Source organism: Parasteatoda tepidariorum, chromosome 3, assembly GCF_982258835.1.
Source record: "Parasteatoda tepidariorum strain Cologne lab strain chromosome 3, Ptep-v5.0, whole genome shotgun sequence".
Lineage (NCBI taxonomy): Eukaryota > Metazoa > Arthropoda > Arachnida > Araneae > Theridiidae > Parasteatoda > Parasteatoda tepidariorum.
Window position 1 is genome coordinate 115,485,230 of NC_141757.1, and position 23,581 is coordinate 115,508,810.

The 23,581-nt window shown below is 28.2% G+C and overlaps 1 protein-coding gene across 1 annotated transcript in view; it reads right to left on the reverse strand.

Annotated features, from left to right (window-relative positions):
• Positions 1–13,433: 13,433 nt before the first annotated feature.
• Positions 13,434–23,581, reverse strand: part of LOC107448382 (uncharacterized) — a 46,188-nt gene continuing 36,040 nt past the window's right edge. The window contains exons 4-6 of the mRNA XM_087159955.1: positions 18,080–18,127; positions 15,563–15,619; positions 13,434–13,624 (exon numbers count right to left, since the gene is read on the reverse strand). Of these exons, the coding sequence (XP_087016081.1) occupies positions 13,574–13,624; positions 15,563–15,619; positions 18,080–18,127 (156 nt within the window). The 3' untranslated portion in view covers positions 13,434–13,573. The remainder of the gene's footprint in view (positions 13,625–15,562; positions 15,620–18,079; positions 18,128–23,581) is intronic.

The window sequence follows — 23,581 nt, forward strand, 5'->3', positions numbered from 1 at the left end:
TAATTTCTTTTGCACTAAATTTTAAATTCATTGTTGGCTGTTGTCATCGGAAACAAACGCTGCTGATAGTCTATATATAGGATATTATCACATATCGAGCATTATATTATACAATATTTAAGGGGCCTACATGCCCGAGCGCTTTCATATCTGAATTATTGGAACTTTATTTTCCAGATTGCGATTACATCTCATATTTTCCAGAACAATCTAAAAGGATACATTGTGATAATATGAATTACTAGAAGGCTTTGTTTCATACTAGCTTCGTTCTCCAATCCTCGCAATTGCCTGTTATTTTTAACATCCTAACGAAATTAAATACTTAATATCCCCTCAAATAATAGTATACTATCCCCTCAATATATATTGAGGGTATAGTACACTATTTTTTGAGGGGATATTAAGTATTTAATTTCGTTAGGATGTTATCGAATTAGGAATACTTCAGTGACCCAATCTGTCATCTTCATTAAATAATATAACTACAGATGAAAAGGGACAATGACTTGATTTAAGAACTTCACTTAGATATTATCCGAGATTTTGATTTCAAATACTCTTTAACGCATTTATTGGATTTTATTAGTTAAAACACTATGGCATAATAAACATGTAGTTGAGAAAAATATCTTCGTTAGTTTTCTACTCTTTCATCACTTTTCTACATCTTATACATTTTTGTAATTAAATGGATTGTAATTAAATATCAAGAGCAGATTGGCTTGTTTTATTGTAAATGTCTACTAGTTTTAATGTTTATTAGGTGAGAGTAATTGCATTAATCATGGAATTTCTTTATGTATGTCATATATTTGGATTAAAAAGTAAATTAAGTTAGATTTTAATTTTTAAATTTTTTTACAAAATTTGAAGAAGAAAATATTAAAAATTAATTTTAATAAGTATGCTTTTCATGCTAAAGCATTGAGGCGAAAATAAAAATAATAATTTTAAAAAAAATTATGTAAAATAAACTGAAAATAATAAAATATTAATAATAAAATAAACTAATTTTATAAAAATAATATTATAAATTATGAAAGCATTAAAAAAAATTACTATGGATAATCATTAAAATAATTATTTTTATTCCCTACAAGCTCATGGTTCTAATTGAGGCTGGTTTCCAAAAGCCTTCATTTGTTTGGAAAAAATTCTTAGGGGTCGGGGTTGGGGGGTCGGTGGTCAAGAACCAGTTTTACTCTCCCCTCAACTAGGAGGGGGAGGGAGTGTTACTTCCGCGTCATTGTAAATAGTCTGAGAATAAAATAATAAGGAAAAGAGGATACCCTTTTACTACCCGCTAAACATTTTTATTTGGAAAAGTATGCATGGAATACGTAGAGTTTGTTTAAAATACATTATTATCAAAATGATAATATTATATCTAATAAAAAGAGATAAACTGAAAACTGCCGAGATCTGTACTTGGGTATTAATAAAGCATGATTTCGTTTGAGAAAATTACTTGAATGTTTCTCATCTAGTTTTTATGATATATTTTAATTTGTATGAAGTGCTTTACTTATTCTTTTGCTTTGTGAAGTACTAAAATCAAACCCTTTTTAACCCAACTCATGAAAAATTCTTTAATTTGTACAAAGAATTTTGTTTTATTTGAAAACTATGTAGGTTCAGTGGTTCTTACTTCTTCTGTGTCGCGAATTATGTAATGCGTTAAAATTTTTGTAATAAAAATTAAATTGAAAGAAAATTTTCGGTTTTAAGGTTGACTACCGCAATAGTGTACTCGTTTTAGTACATAAATGTTCGGCTTTTTCCTAATGAAACGAAGCAATGTGTTATAAAAAGCGCGACTCGCTTAACAGTTTTGTTTGCTTTTTTTCATCTATTTTCATCTACAAAATTAAAGTATCAATACCTGAAGCAGAAAAGTTTAAAAAATTATTAATTTAAAGTTAAAGGAAATTAATTGGACTTAATTTTGAAATGATATATTAAAATATATTTTTCACTACTATTTTTTAAGACCCAGCAGATAATAAAATTAAGATAACTCTTGTTAATATTATTTCTCCATACTAATTATAATTTCTATAACTCAATAGATGGCGCTCTGCGCAGCAATGTAAAATCAGTTAGTTTCTAATCAGTTTCCTCCATGCCACTGTAACATCATCATCATCCTTCTTGTTATTAAATATATTTTATGTTAAAAGGCGTTTTTAATGATTGAAAACATCGAGATCTGAGAGATCATATCACCGTATTTAAGATTGTGATGTACCTACCAGGTTCAATCTTAAATACGGTGATATGATCTCTCAGATCTCGGGGTTTTCAATCATTACAAACGCCTTTTAACATAAAATATATTTAATAACAAGAAGGATGATGATGATGTTACAGTGGCATGGAGGAAACTGATTAGAAACTAACTGATTTTACATTGCTGCGCAGAGCGCCATCTATTGAGTTATAGAAATTATAATTAGTATGGAGAAATAATATTAACAACTCTCATGTCAAAACATCATCCTCTAACTCGTTGTTACAAGTATTTTTGAAGAATCCAAATCAAAAACTAGAGTAAGTATTTAAATTTGTTAGCCAGGATCTCTAGAACCAGTTAGATATATAGATTTTTTTAATTTTACTTGTTTTTTGTTTTGCTCGTAAACTTATTTATGTTTACATTTGAAAGTATATGCTACCTTTTATTCATTTACTAAAGTGCCACCTGTGATTGTTAAAAATTGTAGAGGTCTCTGATAAAATGCTTGCTCTTTGATTTTTGTCAATTGTAATTTAATGGTACTATACGTTAGTTCTGTTCAAAAAATTTTAAAACAGAATTCTTGTCTTAGAATTGCAGCAATAATTAAGATGATAAAAATAGCTTTAACAAAAAAAAAATCTAGTATAACGGTTTATAACTGATAACAAGTAAAAAACTAATCTATAGTATTGTTATTACACATTGTTTTATAAAATATACGGAGCACACATTTAAGAAATTACGCTATTTCACTTTTATATTTTATTTAAACTTGGATTTTATGAATTATTATTTTGATTAGACATTGTAAAAATATTAGTTTCACATTATGTTGTATTTTCTTTTAATCCTTAAATGACTACTGTGTTATTTTAAAGTTACTTACTTTTTTCTTTTAAATAAAAAATTTTGTATATATTAAAATGTATTAAATTTTTGAAAGTTTATAATTTAATTTTCAGTTGTATTTTTTTAGATCTATTGAAACTCCAAGTTAAAATCTATTTGAAACTCCAAGAGAATGTAGAAAAAGACATTAAGATTTATTCGTCGTGCATCATGAAAAATAAGTTTTCACATTTTTCTATAACATCAGAAATATAAAATAAACCTTTGAATATACCTTTAGGATCAAGTTAATTGTCCCCGGTTTAGTAAAACCCTTGCGCACTTTAATTCTTAAGTAAAATATGGTCTGAAATATTCGGAGATGTAATGACTATATACACGCTATATTACATAGTTACGTGAGTGAAAGAAAATTCAAAATGATATCGAGGCTGTAATATTTATTTACTGTTGGGGATACGCAGAAAGAAGATTGAAAGACCCAAAACAATTTATACAAAATTATTGTTAGTTAGACTATTAATATTTATAATATAAATCTTTTTCTAGAGCAGAGTAAATGTTTTAAAGCATTCCTAATATGAAAGAATAAAAAACAGTGTCATACATTATTTTAAATTTTATTTGATATTACCAATATTTGGAATGATGACGAAATATGAATGGTGTAAAAATAATTAAATAAATAAGAGGAGTAACAAGGAATTACACTACCTCCGTTTTATACACCAAAAATAGTGGAAAAGTAATAAGTATAGTTGCGTGATCTATTTTTGGCGCACCCTTTAAATATTGAGTTTTGCCAAAAAATGTAACCCGGACTTCCATGGTCGCTCAGTATATCGGTGGATGTCACCTTAAAAAAACTTCACCCATTTTTCACCTAGATAATTGTCTTTAAATGGATTTTTCCTACCTGTTCCCGTTAGGACATTAAAGACGGCAATAGGATAATAATTTAGCTAATTATTGGCACAAAACCCTGCAAAGATTCCATTCAAATTTTTATTATTATATTTAGTTAATAAACATAGTTTATTAAGGAGTCTAAGATATGATGTAATAACTAATCACTACATTTATAAAGATAAATAATAAATTAATTATTATTATAATTCTTTAAATAAATTTAGCAATTAAATTTGCATATTTAAATGAAATAGTTATAGGAACTATTCATACAACATTTAACTGAATTTTAGGAGTCCTCTATGTCGCTGAACTACTAATTATCCAAGTAAAATCATATTTCACACATACTATTCATTCACTGGGAAATCTATTCTAAGTGAAGGAACATGCCTGTTCGTTCACTGGTTAGAAGTTGTTTTTTTTTTATTTTTAACATAATTTTGATTTATAATATGACAAAAGGTACAAGAAAATTAAAATTTTTCTTTTATTTTCATTAACTTGAAAAAATCCCAGTAAAGGAACACTTGTTTATACATTGGTTTTTCATCGTTCTGTAATCCAGTTAATAAACACCCCCTAATCTCAGTACTTGCTTATGTTATGATGCTTAAAATAAATAAAACGTAACTTCAATGACCATATTTTGAATTCTTTTTTTCACAATGAAAAGAAAAAGTATTATTATATGCAATTAATTGTAGTTTAAACGGATAACAACAAACACTGACCTTATAATTTTGTCAAAGAAACAAGGCGTTGAACAGATACTAACAAATTCAAAACTTTTTCCAGAGAAGACTCAAAGACCAGATAACTAAATGCATTGTTAAAGGACTTCCTATTGTTAGGTAGTAAGCTACTCTTACCAATCAATCTAAATTAAAACGTTTAAAATCTTATTTTTAGGAAATATCTATGAAATGCTCCTTCATTTGTTGGTTTACCCTATATCATCCTAATCTTAAAAGAAATTTCCGGAAGTGTATCGCAGAACTATTTTACCAACTATTTAATAAAGTTTTAACATTTTAAAATTCTTATTCTTTTCCATTTTACGTTTATTATTTCTTCATTAATATACTAATAATTTTTTTAGAACTTTAATTTAGGTTTCCTTTTCAAATTATAGTCAAGTTTTTTTTAAAGAATTATTGTCTGCTAGCTAAGAATAAAACCTTGTAAGAAATTAAAAACATTCAGCTGTTTAAAATTATTTAATGCAAAACAGCTGATTATTTACTTAGCATACTATTTTTTTGAAAAAAGAATATAAATTATTGATTGTCTTCTTTTTTTTGTTTCTTGTGACTTCAACTTAGATTATCTAAAATAGTGTTGATGTTTTATAAGTCACTACAAAGTGGATAAAGATACCGAACATAAAAAGCTGTGGAATACGTAACCAATTTTTTTAGTGTCTTAAAATATCTCAGTATCTTAAATGTCGTCCTACTATCTTAGTTGTGAAATTAAATTTTTAATTATCTGACCACGTGTGATTCACTAATTATTTCATTATATCTTTTACTCTTTATGATACCAAGTAGATTTTTTTTCTGATAATATACTAAACTATTTTGTTTAATTTTTTACTTTAGCATGATTTCCAAGATATTATTGTAGTATAATTTGTTATCAGGAAAATGCCTTATTTTGTTAATCAGGAAATACTAAAAATTGAAATTTGTAAGGATTCCGAAGCTGTGCACACAATACACAATTTCCGACCTTATTTTAATAAAAAAAATTTTTTTAAAAAAACGTGGCAAGTAGGCTAACATACTTTTTATAGAAACTGTGAAAACTAATTTTTCCTATATTTCGTCAAAAGAGGATAAGAATGATATTGCTCCAAGGGACCTACTCAATAATTTCGCTATTTCCAGAATGAAATCTGTTTGATCGAAACATATTATTCCTTGAAAATTACACGAGGGAAAAATTAACTTTTATTATTTATCTAAGCTTATTCCATTTATTTAATGATAGCGGTTTTAAGGTTAAGGATATGCGTCGGAAGCTCCGTTTATTATTATACTATAAATGCATTAAATCATGTAGCTTGAATAATTTATTTTAAGTAAATTATTTAATAATTTTAAGCAAATAAGGGTGTAAAAATAAACTCGATCGAAATACTCCGAAAGTATACCCTGAAATATATGTAGAATAAACTTTGGAGTCGATATATAAAAAATACCTTTTCAAACAACTTCGAGTAGGACGGAAACGCTAACTTGTTTAAAAAAGTTGTCCTTGTTACTTTTTAATTTCGATTCCTGGTACTAGGGGACATTCCATTTTCACATTCGACTTTTGAAATTTCAATTGTAAACGGAATTTTTTTATGACCTTAAACTAAAATGTTAAAGCTTGCAGCAACAACAAAAAAAAAATTTTTTTTACAGCATTAATTTTTTTACAAAGTAGTGAATTATTATTTTTTCAATCTAAGAACCTGTGCCTATAACATATGTAAAACTTATTTTAATATCGAGTGAAATAATTTAATATGTTGTGTAACTAAATGGATAATCCCAAGAAACTGAATCGAAAATATAAAAACTTCATTGATTTAAAAAAATAATAGACGATAATAAAAATAGACATGTTTTGAGCGTCCAATAATAAAAGTCACAAGTTATCCAAGCCTGACAAGTCTTGAGAATGGGCGATTATATTTGAAAACTCGAAACATGTCGACTTTTACTTCCCTCTTCATATGTTTTGAAGCCAGTTGAGTTTTTATCGTCAATTATACTGTTTTACATTTGGGTCTTGATCATTATTTTGATAAGGATTTTACACTAGTTAAAGTAAACATATGCATTTTAATATTTTATCAGGATTCATATGGTCTTTAAAAATGTAAGAACATCAATATTGTAAAAGTTATATTTAACTTAAAAATTAACATTTTGACACCCGATATTTTGAGTTAATGAAATTAAATATTTTATCTCTTAAGTTTTTGTGCCTCCATTTCAGTATCTTAAGGATCTTACGAGCTCTGTTTAAAAAGAGATCATCAGATATATATAAGAAAGCAAAAATAACCATAGTAGCAGTATTTCGTGGTAAATGTAGCTTATCGTAACTGAAGAATATGCTGTGCGACATTTTATGGTGAATTTGCGAACGTATAAGTTTCAGAATGTATCGAAACATGAGGATGCTATTTGCTAATCATCTTTATCCAAAGGAAACGATGTAACCTAAATATCTAGTAGAATGAAGCGATTTTTTAAGCAATGAATCCTACAATTTGCAACATATTATTTCAATATCTTATTCTTAAACATAACATATTTCAATCTTTTTAAAATGCCACTAAACATTCAGCAATTCCTTGAGTTATAGAAAAAAGAAATATCGTAAATTATAGAAAGCCTTGTGAATGTGCATTAGAATTATTATACAATCTACATTTTATTTTTCAAACACTTTTTTTTTCTTCAAATTTTCTTGCCTAGAAGACTCGATTAAAACTGTAAAAATGATTATCCCTAAAATTTTGTATATAGCTATAATAAGTTATGCTCATTTTATTTTAGTATAAAATCCTCGAATAAATATAGTAAAAACAGTGTAATCTAAACAATATCAGATAAAAAGTTCATGTATTTAAATTCTAAAAACTATCATAAATAATTTATAAATCGATTCAAATTTACTTTTCAAAGGAAATTAAAATAATATTTTTTTTGCTTTTTGGACAGAAATCCCCTAAAAAAATTGTTTATGGCCGGGAAACGTCGAGATGTTTTCTATTAACAATAAATTAAGCCCCTCCGAGCAATCACTGAACATTATTTCAATTTTTTTACTATCAGAGTTTGGTTCCGTAGCAACCTAGTAAAATTAAGCACTCCTCTTTTGAATTAGTCAATGGGTTATCTTAAAATATTTATTTGCGCAGGCGACTTTTTTTGGCGGTTTTCTGGACTATCGCCAAATATATAAACATTTATTGCTGCCCAATTTACCACCCAATTTTTTTAAAATTTTGTCTACCCCCACTAATTCAAGGGTCTAGATTCCAAATATGTAAAAAAAATTATATGTTTATTCAGAGAAAGTACGTTTTTGTGTCTGATTTCGTAACTTAATTAATAGTTAGCACTAATTAATTAACATATTTGAGGTCACCCCCAGGAACCATTAAGATTGACACTTAGTTCGTGAAAATCCGATCATTAGAACGAAAGTTATTCAGGGTGATTCGTTTTTTTTTTTTTGCGGACTGTACATTGCAAATGCACAAAATTCTAAAAATTCAAAACAATCATTCAAATCCATATAAAAACTTTTTTTTTAAAAAAAATTACATATTTTTAGTAAATACTAAGTCATTAAAATAAATTTGAATTCAAATAAATGACATGTAATTCGTTAAATCTATTAGAAATGTGTTATATTATAATTCGTGATATAAATCAAAAATCGTCAAATAAATTCGCAATATATAAATTCGTGAAAAAAAGCGCTTTCGACAAAGTACTAAAATACTCGACAAAAACTACTCACTTCTGTCTAGCTTAATAGTATGAGATTGCCGCAGCTGATGCCCTCTGGTTATTTCAGTTTTTAAAAGCGCTATATGTTGAGCCACCTCAGCTAGACTTGGCATGTGACATTTTTAGCTGCAATCATTGGTCGATTCGTCGTGTAAGAGAAATAGTAACGTAAACAAAACAAAGCAAACGATGCCACCGACGGAAAAGAAATACAGCCAAAATTTGGGAGCCACGTAAGAGAATTATATATATTAGATTAATGTTTCCCTAAGATCTAATAAAATATAGAGAAATACATGTTACTTTCCCTAGCATCAAAACTAAACCACACAGTTTTTGGAGAGCGATTTGAGCTCCGCCAATTCTAGAAAGTGATCTGAATACACGATGTGAAGCTTTATAAAAATATTTTTTTCTTCCGATTGTTGTCTGCGTGGCTGAACATTCGACCATGACTGCTAACATCACAAGCCTAGTAGGATAGCGCAGTTGGAAAAAAAAAAATCGAACTTTTCCTCTTAACTGTACCTTTTATCGAAACCATCATGTCCGACGGCGAAACAATTTTCCGACGAGGAGTTGATGGTGCGAACTACGAAACTCCTATTATAAAAAGAATTAATTACCCAATGCTGAAATATCCAGATAAAGATGAGATAGGAAAGCAATATAAACTGGATGTTAGGAGTAACAAAAGAGCTGATGCAAGAATGTGAGAAACTTAAAAAACAAATGAAAACTCTTGAGCTACCCAAGTAACACCTAATATTAGATAACATCAGAAAATCGGTCAAATCTAACGTTATCTTTCACAACTTCTAATATGAGAAAGATACAAGAAATATTATATAACTAGTGGGCTGCGCCCCCTGCTCGCTAACGCTCGCCAACCCCCGAAAATTGCTACGCAATGTTATATGGTTTGCTCCTCAAACCAAGCTCGCTTCGCTCGCTACTAACTTAGGTACATTACAAATGCACAAAATTCTAAGAATTCAAAACAATCATTCAAATCCAAATAACAACTTCTTTTTCTAAAAAAATTACATCTTTTTAGTAAATACTGAGTCCTTAAAATAAATTTGAATTCAAATAAATGACATGTAATTCGTTAAATCTATTAGAAATGTGCTATAGTATAAAATCTTAAGATAAAATTTCTGAAACTGATATCTCTTTAAAAAGGTTAAAATTTCGGCTATAATTAAGTCTATTAAAAATTGAAATAAGTGAATTGCAATGGAAAAACCTGCATAAACAAATAAATTCTAGTAAAACAAATAAATTCGTGATATAAATCAAAAATTGTCAAATAAATTCGTAATACATAAATTCGTGAGAAAAAAAAACGCTTTCGACAAAAAACTAAAATAGAGATCTATCGACAAAGACTTCTGCCTAGCTAATGCTCTCCTGGTTATTTCAGTTTCCGTTTTTAAAAGCGCTATATGTTGAGCCATCTTAGCTAGATTTGACATGTGACATTTTTAGCTACAATCATTGGTCTATTTTCTAGCGTTGCCATTCGGGGAGTTGTAATGAGGCTTTTTTTTATCGCCGTGTAAGAGAAATATATATATAGATATTATATTCTATGGAAACTAATATTATCTAACGTTCGCCGTCATATTATTTTGCGTTAGTTTTGATGCTATATAATATTAGATTTTGTATTTTCTGATATTATCTTGCGTTGCTTTTTATTTTTGGAGTAAGCAAGAGGAAGATTTGGATGGTAGTGGAATAATTCGGCGATATAATTTTAATTAATTTTCTGTATTGCTGTGAAGCAGTAAAACATAGAACAATAGTTTTATAATGTCATTCCATGCATTATTTACTTAGCAATACAGAAATACTAAATAAAATTATTTTAGTGAACTCTGCTACCATCCATTTCCCTCTCTCTTACTCCTAAGTTTATCTTATGTTCAGCTGATTTTTTTTTAATGTTTCAAATTTAAGAAATAATACTATATCACAACTTTTATTGCTTTTTTTCCCCTTCTTCATACAATGGGTTTACTGACAAATTTTATATCCTTAATAATTTTCAGGTCTTTAATTTTAAAATGTATTCTTAATTTTTTTTTTTTTTTAAATGAGCTTATTTTATCAAAATCTCAATTGAATTTGTTAGTTTGTAAAGCATATTTTATAAAATGTATAACTGTGATGTGATCATCACAATGTTTGTTTTTCCAATTACCAACTAGGCTGTCTCCAACTGAAGCGCCCTCTTTGTTGCCTTTGCGAGATCTCTAGGGCTCGGCTCATAGCACGTTGACTTTGGAGATTCTCGCAACCGCTAAAGAGGGGACGCTATCTTTTGGAGATATACCAGTTATCCCCGTGGTACACTCAGTGTAGGTTGATACCTTTTTTTCTGCATTTTTTGCTCTCCTCCTGTGTGCTCCAAGATTGCGGATTTTGTATTCATTCATTTCATTTTTATTAATTTGAAACTACCTTTTGATTATTATTCATCGTAAATTTTATTGCATTTTTTAACAACTTTATGATGCTTACTTAAATTTAATATTTTCTCCCTGGAGCACACAGGCAGGACCTGGACCCGCGTGCTTGACTTTGCATCAGTCAAGTTATGGAAGATAATTTACATTCACTTTGGCTTAAGCAAAAAATAAAAGAAGAAATTTCCATGATGCTCTTGTTTTTTTCTTGAAGTCTAAAAAGAAAAGAGGGTATTGTTTTTTCTTTCTGCGTATGAGAAGTTCACCCTGACCAGAGTTTCGAACCAGGTACATTTAGTTCAATGTTGCAAATTATTGATCTGCTTCAGCCATAGTTTGGAATTGTCTGCTATTAAAATTCGACTTCCCTAACAACACCAAAGGAACGATCCACCACCCTCATAGCAACTCCCCACTACGAAACACCCCTCCATGAGGCAGTAACTTAATCCATTTGTAATTTCACAATTATCATTCCTTATTTATATTCTGAAATTGTAAATTTAAAAAAAACCACACCATGATTGCAAAGTTGAATTTCCATTAGAATTGAGTTGAAAATTTACCTTACTTTTAAAATATAACTAACTCATTCATTTCCAAAGATATTTAAATAAAATTATAGCTTGAATTTTGAAATTGTTATTTTTGTAATAATTGAGACAATAAAGAACATTTAAAAATATTCAAATTTCTTGCATAAATTTTTTCACTAAAATTAAATGGAAAAATATTTACGTAACTTTATCCTTTTAGAATCTGAAATTTTACTTACAAAGCACTTGAAACAAAACCCAAAGGCACCAGATGTTTTCAGGGTGTGAAACAAGAAAAGCCTTTATGAATTATAATTAAAAAATTTGCCAAAAATATTTTGCAATATGAAAATGATTTTTCATAGGTTCGTCAGAAATTTTTAACTGTTCAATAATTAGTCAAAGGTACTATGTACTTTTATTTACTTAAAATTTAGCTAACATTTAGATCTCGAAACCAAAAAAAAAAAAATAGTAAATATTGTATTTATCAGAATTAAAGTTTCACAAATATTTAATTGCAGACAAGAATGAGACAAAAAAAAAATAACATTTTTTTTTTTTTGCTATAAGTTGCCTTTTTATTAATAACCCAAATTTGACTACTATCAGTTACTTTTTGAAAACCTTGCTATCACGAAATTTATTTTGTTTAAAATCAATCAAATCCATTGTTTGTATTTCGCTGATAAGAGATTATGCATTACGAACATAGTAAAAGCAAGCATGACTGTCGTACAGAGCTGGGCGAAAGAAAAATTTTACTTGAGAACGAAAGTAAATTTAACTTAGCCAATGATCGCAATTTTTTAGTGTACAATATGGATGTTTACAATAATCCAGGGGAAAAAAAGAAGGAAGAAAACTTGTTGCAGTCTTAATCACCACGAGGGAAAAAAAACTGCAAATTAAAAAATCTATGATTACATTTAATTTTGATTATCATGATTACATTCATTATCATCATGTAACCACTATTGCATGTAATCATACCATACGAGCACAAGTAATCATGATTACATTTAATCATAATCTAACGAGTCAACTATTTGACGAGCATAATAAAATTATTATAATAAAATATTAAATTAATAATCCCTAGAGTCTGAAGGGATAAAATATTACCTGCATGAAAACTTCATTTGCTTCAGAAATAAACAAATATGAAATAACAGTTGAAATAATTTAAGAGCTTCCAAAATAGGCTCCAGTTTCCAAGACTTGCCAGACGTGAACGTAAAGAAACAAAAATGATTTGAAGTAAAAAGGCTTTAAGTCAGAAAAAACAAATATGAAATAACTGTCGACATTTTTACGTTTGTTATTTCAAATCATTTTTGTTTCTTTACATTCACGTCTGTCAAGTCTTGAAAATGGATGCCTATTTTTGAAGCTCTTAAATTATGTCAACTGTTATTTCATATTTGTTTATTTCTGAAGCGAATAAAGTTTTTAGTCAGCTAATAATCGACGAGTAGTTTAATCGTTGTCTAACTAGTAATCATGAATGCAAGTAATCGTAATATCCTATTACATTAGAAACAAATGAAATCAAAATTTCAAGTGATGTTATTTATATTATAATCATGGTTGTAAATGACTAATTACTTTTTATCACAATGTATAAATTGTATATCTGAATGAATTCTATTGTTTGGTTTATTAAATAAAATCTTTTAAACACTGTAGTGATTATGAAATTATATACCTAACGATACTTTAAAAAATGAATACATTAAATATTGTATAAAACTTATGAAGTTATTAAGTTTACTTTTTTAAAATTGTTAATACATTATCATTTCCTTTTTTTACAATGTTCTTCGATACTTTGCCTTAGTTTGTTATTCTTAAGCAAACGTACTTTATAAGAGAATCTTAAATTTACAAGAAAGTGAAGTATTTGTTTTTTAAATTTATTGAGATTGTATTTTTTTTCTCGAATGTAAACAGTTGTAAAACATTTTAATGGTAGAAAGGTTAAACTCCAAGGTTTACATAACTGAGCAACATCTTCGTTCGATGTTAGTATTTGAGACATCAGCATTTCATTTCATCATGAACTCTGTTTAATACATCTATAAAACATTCCTAAGACAAAAAAATAGAAAACGTGTGAAAAATATAAAGGAAAAGTCATGTCAAATTTACTACTTCCTAACAAAAATGATTTCATTTTCTTTTAATACTTTTTTGTGTTTTTAAATATTTTTCGATGAAAATAACAAAGTGCATATTGCTGTTTGAATTATTATGTAAATGGGCCAAAGTAATCATTATTGTGAAATTTTGTTCTCTACACATAGTTAGCAATGAACAGATCGTAATGACATGGTTCCCAGATGAACACCGAACTCAAGCATTACTGACTGTGGTTAGTAAGCTGAACAATTTGATCAGCCTGTGTAGGGAGCGAGGGTGCATGGTGTCGGTCCTCGTTAAACTGTTCTACCGTAAAGTGATTAACTTTGCGCGCTGGTCGTCGAGCTACCAAAGCAGGGGAGCCATCCCCTCTGTAGAGGATCAAAATTACGATGGCATGTCATCGGATCATACTCAACGATGTTTCTCAGACCGTCGCCAATAGGTCATTGTGCAGCTCTAGTGCGACTTAAATAAAGTACCTACCTACTTTATAAAACTTAAAATAATATTACTCCACTTTTCTTAATATAACACGTTCTTAGGGCATTGATTGTGACAAGTTCAAATTCTAAATCCTTATATTAATATAAAAAATACCAATTAAGCAGCTGTGTTTAAATGGTAAAGACAAATATATTTGATTTAATTTGCAATTAAAACTCAGAAGGCATAGATAATTTTCATATGGATTCCTAGTATTAAGATGTAATCCTTACCTATTTTCAGTCAAATGTGTGCGTAAACACAGCATTTCAATAAATATTTTATTTTAATTTATTAGTTCTAAATTATCTAAATATAATTTTTCCATTTGATACAATTTTATGATGGATTAAAGTTGCAAGCTCTGTAAATAAAATAAAATTAAAACAAATGTCATAAGAAAGTAGTGTTAAACTAAATGGTTTTTTTCAATTATTTAGTCTATGGTGTGTATGGACATCATTTTACATCTCAAATAAATAAAAATTCTATGAATGAAACTTTTCATTTGTGCCTTAATTTATGTAATTCTAGCATATTTCAAAAGAAAATATTACCACATTCTATGAAATTTCTAATCTTTGCCTAAAATGGTTTAATGGTTTGAATGTTATAGGTTTTGTCACACTACGAATTTGAAGGAACAAAATTCGAGTAAGAAGAACGGTGAGTCAGAAATCACAGGTTCGAAAGATTTCTGGGAGCGGGAAAAAATACGAAAATGATTCAGAAGGGAAATTTCAAGTCTTAAGCTCATGAAAAAAGTTTTTTTTTTCCGAACTGTATATTTCCTTATTTTTAAGTTTATTTCGAACATTTGGAAATAAACTTACATATCAATTATAAGTTTAATTTCTACGATCTTTTACCCTCAATACCCAAATGTTTCTGATTGGATATTAAATATATAGTTGTGCATATAAAACAGATTAAGATAAGGTTTGTAAAATGTGTATAGAGCGACTATAGCTGTTTGATAATTTTTTTTACGTCTTCTATAAATGGAACCAAAAAAGTTCTTTAATAGGGAAAATAGACAACAATTGAAGTTTGACCATAATCACACCTATGTAATTAAACCATTTTTTCAACGTTATATATAAAACGAGCCTTTCTGACTCTAGCGACCCTAGAACACTTGAATAGGATCTCAATAGTACACTTTTGAAATACATCTCTTATTAGGTTTTTACGTACGTACTCTATAGTACGCATAAACCATGAGTTTCCGGATGTTAATAATCATAATTTGGCAATTTTTAAGCAGCTGTTCTTTAAGCAAATACTAGATTTGTTAATTATTTTAAAAATCACAGCGTAAAAATATCAAGTTATAAGTAATAAATCTATTAATAAATTCAACGCAAAAATATTAAATTATTTATACTAAGTAATACTTACACTCAACTCTGTCATTTCTGTGCATGTAGCAGCTTGGAGAGAATCAGCACACATCGACTAAAAATGTATAATTATCTCTTTAGAGAAAAAATATATTTCTTTAAAATATCAAAATACAAATAATTCATTCATTTAAAAATATCAGAAAATATCACTTTCTTAATTTGTAAACATATTTATCATCAGTTAAGTTAATGAAATATGTCTTTCTAAGGAAAAACAATGACGCGGTTTAACTAATTAGCTAACCTTATATATATATATATATATATATATATATATATATATATATATATATATATATATATATATATATATATATATATATATATATATGTTACGCTTTGAAAGCCTAAACATTGTAAGTTCGTAGTGTGGCCGGTGCTTCTTGAAAAAGATACAGGAAAATACAGGAATCATAATATAATTTTATTAAAGTAAGGGCCAGAGCCCCAGAATGACAACCTTACATGCTGGTGGATAGGTATAGAATAGCACATTTGACCTTGGAAAGAGGGTTTTTATATCTTTCTGGACAATATATTTAAATGTTAATGGGTCTCAGTAGCGTGGGACTGATCAATTTCCCAAGCTGCTAAAGCCACATCATCACATTTTTTGAGATAATTAGATCAATATTATTACTTTCTTGTGGGAAAGGTTTTTAAACGTTTGCGCGTTGGATAAATGCTCTATTTATGGATTATATTTAATATATAATTGTTTTAACATTACATAATATATATATATATATATATATATATATATATATATATACAGTAGAGAACCGATTATCCGGAACGATCGGGACCATCGCTATTCCGGATAACTGATTTTTCCGGTTTTCTGAATCGCTACAAAAAACCTTTTTTTTATTGTTATGCCCAACTAAAAAAAAATATTTGGAAATAATTTTAAAAAGAAGAAAAACAATGAAGTAATACACTAATGATTATTTCCAAAATGATGGTAAGGTAAACATCTTTCAAAAAAGAAAGAAAATCCTAAAATCTTATGAGGAAAAAAAAATTTTTTTTTTAAAAATGGCGGGAAAGTTTATTGAATTTCGTTCCGGTTTTTTGGTTTTCCGGTTTTCTGATTTCCGGATAACGGGTTCTGTACAGTATATATATATATATATATATATATAATCTTCTATATTTGGCTCGTATTATTAATAAAGATGGAATATTTACATTTAAACTTTTTGACAAAAGAAATAATTTTAACTTTCCAATTAAAAAGAGCTTTGATTTTAATTCCAACTTAACCGATAAAGTTTTTTCCAATATTGTATTGGAATTTTTTTTTTTTGTAGTGGTAGGCACACTGCAAATTCTTCAAAAGGACGATTTTCAATCTGATGAATTTACGCTCCGTGAATTTAAGTACTCACTATCATAAATTTCGCTATTTCTTTCTTCATTTTCATGTCCATATCGTTGGCAGCATTTCAAAGGGCAATAAGCGTTTTTACTAAGAGAATATTTTGTTCACCATTCTATGTTCTACATACTCTAATAGTGGTACAGATTCTTACAAAATGGTGCCTTTTGTGACAATTCAAGAATCTCATGCAGTTATTTGAAATAAAATGCTGTATAACGAGTCTCCCTGTCAAAGACGTCTCTCTCTCTGCAATAGAAAGCCTCTGATTCATTGGACATGAGTTTAACCCTACGCTTAACATTGTCATTCAGACAAGATTCACAAGTTTGAACAAGTTCAAAATTCGCCTCAATAATTCTATTCCCGAGAATACAATTGTAAGATCCATTGAAATCTACAAAAAAAAAATTGTTCACATCAACTCGAGATCCCTTTATTTTATCAAGAATCAACTGTATGATCCATTTAAGGGCCTTTCATTAAGCATTGTTACATTTTTCAACAGAGCTACCATCTGTGTGTTTTTCCAATTCTCTTTATATGACTGTGAGAACTTTCTCAGCGGGTTTGGTATTTTAATGAATTATCCAGCTTGTTTGGATTTATTATTCACAACCTTTCCAAATATATTTCAAAGTTGCAAAATAAATCCTTCAAATAGCTATAATTTAAAAGATGTTGCTGTAACAGAAAAGCAAAAGTTGCCTTGTTTTTATATTCCTATAAATTGAAGTGCATTATTTATGCAAAATACAATCGTTTTTGCAAGAATTTTTTTTTTTACCTAATGATAATTCAGTGTAAGAGCTTAAAATGTAAAAACTGCAACAATTATTTGTAAGAAAAGATTCCTTTCTTAAAGCAGGGAAAGAAAATAAATTCCATCTCTTTTTTTCAAATAAATATTTCAATTGATGAAGATCCTTTTACTACATTGGTTACATATCCAATAAAGTCTGTTGCATAAGATGAATATCTTGAAATCTAACAGCCACGTATATGTCTATGATTTTTTAAAAACAAAATATAAAATGCCCTAATTCTACGTATTTCTTTTCTTTCGCACTTAACATAGACCTTCTCAAAATAGTATTTAAACATACAGAATTAGTTATTACAAATACTTACTGAGTACTCCTCTGATAGTTGCTGTACAGCTTCGGCATAATGTTCATTCTTAAAAAGAGAAAAATACTTCAGGTAAATTGTTGAAGAATAATATTATTTTCAAAAATGTATTCAATGATTAACATTCATAATATATAATGTGATCTCTATAATAATTGCACAATATTAAATGAATAATCCCAAGAAAGTGAAGTGAAAAGATATACACTTCATAAGGGAAAAAACTTCATTTTAAATTGTAAAAGTCAACATCTTTTGAGCACTCTAAAACTTGTCTTTTTATATTAAACTCGTCTTTTTATATTAAACTTTTAAAACTCGTCTTATATATATATATATATATATATATATATATATATATATATATATATATATATATATATATATATATATATATATATATATACACAGTGGTGGCCAAAAGTGTGGACACTTTTTGAAAGTTTCATGTTTTTCAACTTTGTGTGCTTGTAGAATATATTAATTTTCGCTTAAATACAAACGTTTATACATCAAATTGAAGGTAATTTAATGTAGAATTTAATAATAAATGCAGTATTACTATATCTGTATCACAAAAAAGGTTATGCAACAAATAGTCAGATCTTTCTTAGATTTGCATTTTTTTAAAGTGATACTTACACAACCAATACTTAGTAGGATAACCCTTATTTTTTAAGACAGCTTCACAGCGTCTTTTCATCAAGTGAACGAGTGTTTGGAGTTCATCTTTCGTAATCACATGGTGCCAAGCATCAATTATAGCTTCAATAAGTTGTCTTTTATTGGACGGACGTTTTTTTCGTACAAGAATTTTCAAACGTCGCCACAAATTTTCAATTGGATTGAGATCAGGGCTGTTTCCTGGCCATGGTAATATATCTATGCCTTTATTTTGAAACCATGCTTTGCATACTTTTGCTGTGTGGCATGGAGCTGAATCCTGCTGAAAAATAAATGGTGCGTTGTTGGAGAAGAGATCCCTAGTTGAAGGTATCAATTTTGGTTTCAGGGCAGTTTCGATGTATTTTTTGGCACTCAGGATGCTATCAATCACTTGAATTCGGCTCACACCATCTGCAGACATACATGCCCAAATCATGACATTTGTTGGATTTTTCAAAGTTGCTTCAATGCAATCAGGATGAAGCGCTTCACCTACTCTACGTCTCAAGTATTTTCTACCATTTCTTCCAAAGAGCGATATTTTACTCTCATCACTCCAGATTACTTGCTTCCATTGATTTTCTGACCATTTAATGTATTCTTTTGCCAACTTAACTCGTTTTTCGCTTTACTTTTGATTTAAATATGGTTTTTTCCTTGGAATTCTAGCTTGTAGTCCAAATCCTGATAACCTTCTTCTTATTGTTCTTGAACTTACTGCAATACCAGCTGCATTCATTTCACATCTAATGGCATCTGATGACATTTTTCTATCTTGAAGGCATAGCCATTTAATTTTACTATCGGTAGTAGCACTTGTGCATTTTTTTCGGCCTGATTTGGCATCCTGAGTGCCAAAAAATACATCGAAACTGTCCTGAAACCAAAATTGATACCTTCCATCAGAGATCTCTTCCCCAACAACGCACCATTTATTTTTCAGCAGCATTCAGCTCCATACCACACAGCAAAAGTATGCAAAGCATGCTTTCAAAATAAAGGCATAGATATATTACCATGGCCAGGAAATAGCCCTGATCTCAATCCAATTGAAAATTTGAGGTGACGTTTGAAAATTCTTGTACGAAAAAAACATCCATCCAATAAAAGACAACTAAGTGAAGCTATAATTGATTCTTGGCACCATGTGATTACGAAAGATGAACTCCAAACACTCGTTCACTCGATGAAAAGACGCTGTGAAGCTGTCTTAAAAAATAAGGGTTATCCTACTAAGTATTGATTGTGTAAGCATCACTTTAAAAAAATGCAAATCTAAGATAGATCTTACTTATAGTTGTATAACTTTTTTTGTAATATAGATATAGTAATACTGTATTTATTATTAAATTCTACATTAAATTACCTTCAATTTGATATATAAACGTTTATATTTAAGTGAAAATTAATATATTCTACAAGCACACAAAGTTGAAAAACATGAAACTTTCAAAAAGTGTCCACACTTTTGGCCACCACTGTATGTGTGTGTGTGTGCGTGCGTGTACTCATGGGTTACCATGAATTAACTCAATCAAACTTATGATCAACACCAATAATAAATATACTTATTCTTTAATAATAACAGTCACACAGGGTAGGTTACCAGTTTCACATAGAAACAACTTCAACTAACTAACTCTTCCTTTACATCTAGAACAGGGGTCCCAACTGGCGGCATTTTTTGTGGCCCGCGAACTAAAATATATTAGTTGTCATTTTTTTGCGGACAATTTTCATAAAAAATCAATATGGGTTTAAAATACTTTTCTCGTTAATAAAAACCTAATTTCTTCGTTTCTGTGAAATTTTGCATACCAAAGGTGCAAAGAAATTTATTTCTCAGGTTTTGCACACAGGAAAATATTTATTCAAATACAAAAATAATCGTGTATGTAGCTCTATTTTATTTTATTTTTTTGCATTTTTTGAATATAATTTAGTATGTGCGTATCAGAAATTTTCACGAAGAAATTATCCGATTTAACTTTTTGGACGAAAATATTTACACACACATTTGTAAATTTTAAATTTAAAATCTAAATATCTATTCTCTGGTGGTTGTAGCAGATAAATCTCATTGAATATTTCGTGTGCTACTACGTCAGTTTAAATACCAACCTTTTTAAAGTTTTGTATGTTTACAATTAGATATCTGTTCCACATTATTTGTTTAATACATAGGTGCACATTAAAGTTATTGTAGCCCGAATTTTTATTATTTATTTAATATTTTTCTAAATATTAATAACAATTAAATATTTTTAAAAACCTACGTCTTATTTTAATTTGTAATACAATACTTCTGTTTTGTACAACTTATTAAAAATCTGGCAGTAATATTTAATGTTCTTTGAAACATAAAAAAGTCCTTCATAAAATTTTGATAAAGTTGTGGCCCGCCATATGATTTGTGTTTTTAATTGCGGCCTCATGTAAGTTGGAAACCCCTGAGCTAGAAAGTTCGGAACGTTTTGTTAAAGTGAGCGACATCTAGCGGAATAACACAGATTCTGTTGTCTCGTTTATCACAGACACACACATATATATAGCTCAGTAACAAAAAGATAAAAGGAAAAGAGAAAAAACGAAGAAAGTTAAAAAATATATGAAAAATGTTTGATTTACTGAGCATAAGCTGCAAGTATATAGAACTCATAAAATATGATAAAAAAAAATATAAAGAAACCATGGAAAGTAGTGAAATAAAAATAATGAAAAGAGAAGTAGAAAATTATTAAATTATATTATTTTTAAAAATATTTAAAAGAAATTAAAACCTGGGAAGCATAATGGCAATCTAATTTTTCATCTCTCTTAGCTTACTTATTGTTCCCCTATTATGAAAAAAATTTTACTCTTAATATTAAATTTGTTTTCATATTTATTGAGGATTTAATTATCTTCAATTTTCAAGTAATTTTGCTAAATAATATTTATCTCGAGGAATTAATTTTGTTTCGTAATCATGATGATAATATTAATTTTTAGGTATAAAAAGAAGAAAAAAAATATCTGCATCGTTGATTTACACAATAACAGAAATGATTTCAATTTCTTATAATTACTTAGAACCCTAACGTTTCTAAAAAGATTTATAATACCATTTTTAGTCAAATGAATAGAATTAAAAGAATCTGTAGAAATGTTACTTTTTCCAAAAAACAAATATACAAATTCTTTCAAAATTTGATAGAAAAAATCAATGGATGCCCAACTAATATAATTAAGTTCTATTTACAATTATTGAGTTAATTGTATGTTATTATTAATAAATTTATTAAAAGCTTCTATCCAAATCTTTATTTTACCTAAATTTAAAGTTTTAATATTTTAAAATAATGTGTGCTAGGAATTATATAAAAAATGTTAACTTTATCATGATTCAGAAAAATTAAGTAAATAATCCTCAATAATATGGTGAGAGAATTGATTTTAAACGTGTGAAATTTGAGGAAAAATAACAAAGATAGATTTAGTGTGTGGCAAGATAAACCCACAAGAATGTATGAGGGATGTAAAACAAAGTAACAATAAAATCGTCTAAAAAATTACGTTATAATTAAGTTACATTTAAATTGGCGGAATCGTGGTGGTAAAAGCGTTGATAAAAACCGAATATCCCAATAGTTCCATTGGTTCACAAATTTAGATGTGTTAAGAGCAAAATAAACGTGCGAAAAGAAGTCATTGTGGGTTTGCATGAATCTGTGAACTCAAAAGAAATTATAAAACTAGTCTACTCACCCTAGGGTTGATACCCTTAATTTTTCATCTCGTAACAGAGGTGATAGTCCGTAAAACACTTAATGAAAGATGTTGTAATGAAGAAAAACACTAATTTTTGTACTGTTACTATTTATTTTATCTTCATATATAGATAGTATTATCGTCGTTAGATATCTCCAACAATTCATCATATTAAGCACATAAATATGAACAAAAAACTTTGGATCATTTCACATATATCCATAAGACCGAAACCAAGAATTTCGTAATTGATAAAAGCACATTATAAATAATCAAAACGATAAACAGTTACAGTTAATAAAAAGTGAAAATGAATTTCTAAATATTCCAAATTAGCTCAAAAATAAAGTGCTGACACCTAGATGTAAATAAACAAATTAAAGAGCAATAGAATAGCAATAAAGCATTAAAGAGCAATAGACATTTTCAGGGACATTCTTTCAAAAATATTAATATACTTATTCTTAAACATATTGAGGATTTGAATTTGAGATTAGATCATGAAAATGTTTATATTTGTAAATTAAAAACTTTAAGTAAACTTAATGGAGAAGGTAGCCTTGATTTAGATTCTGTTTGCATTTACAATAAGCTGAATATTTTTAACAACAGGTTTGTTAAAAGTTTTAGAGGTAGGCATAAGGACAAATCTCATAAAAATAAATTTAATATGGTCCTTTTCAGAAATTTGTGTTCTTTGGAAGTTAGTGATACTAACATTAAAAAGGTTAAAAGCTTCATCTTTAGTATTAAGAATTCAGTGTTAAAATGGTTTATTAAAGCGCAATTGAAACTTGTCAAATTTTCAAAGCCTGATTTCAAAATTATTGTTTTAGATCTTATTAAATTTAAACTTAATACTATCAACAACTTTGAAACATTAAATGTTTCAAGATGTAATAGGGAATATTGTGTTGTTAATTTTCTTGATTAAGTTTTTGAAAATGGTTCATTACCAATGGTTATTATTGGTCTTGATGACATTTTTCCTATTAAGGACAAGATTAGAGTTTCTATTTGTTTCAAATATAGCAAGACATTAAAGAATATCATATGCAACTACAACTTTTTCTGTCAAAATTTAAT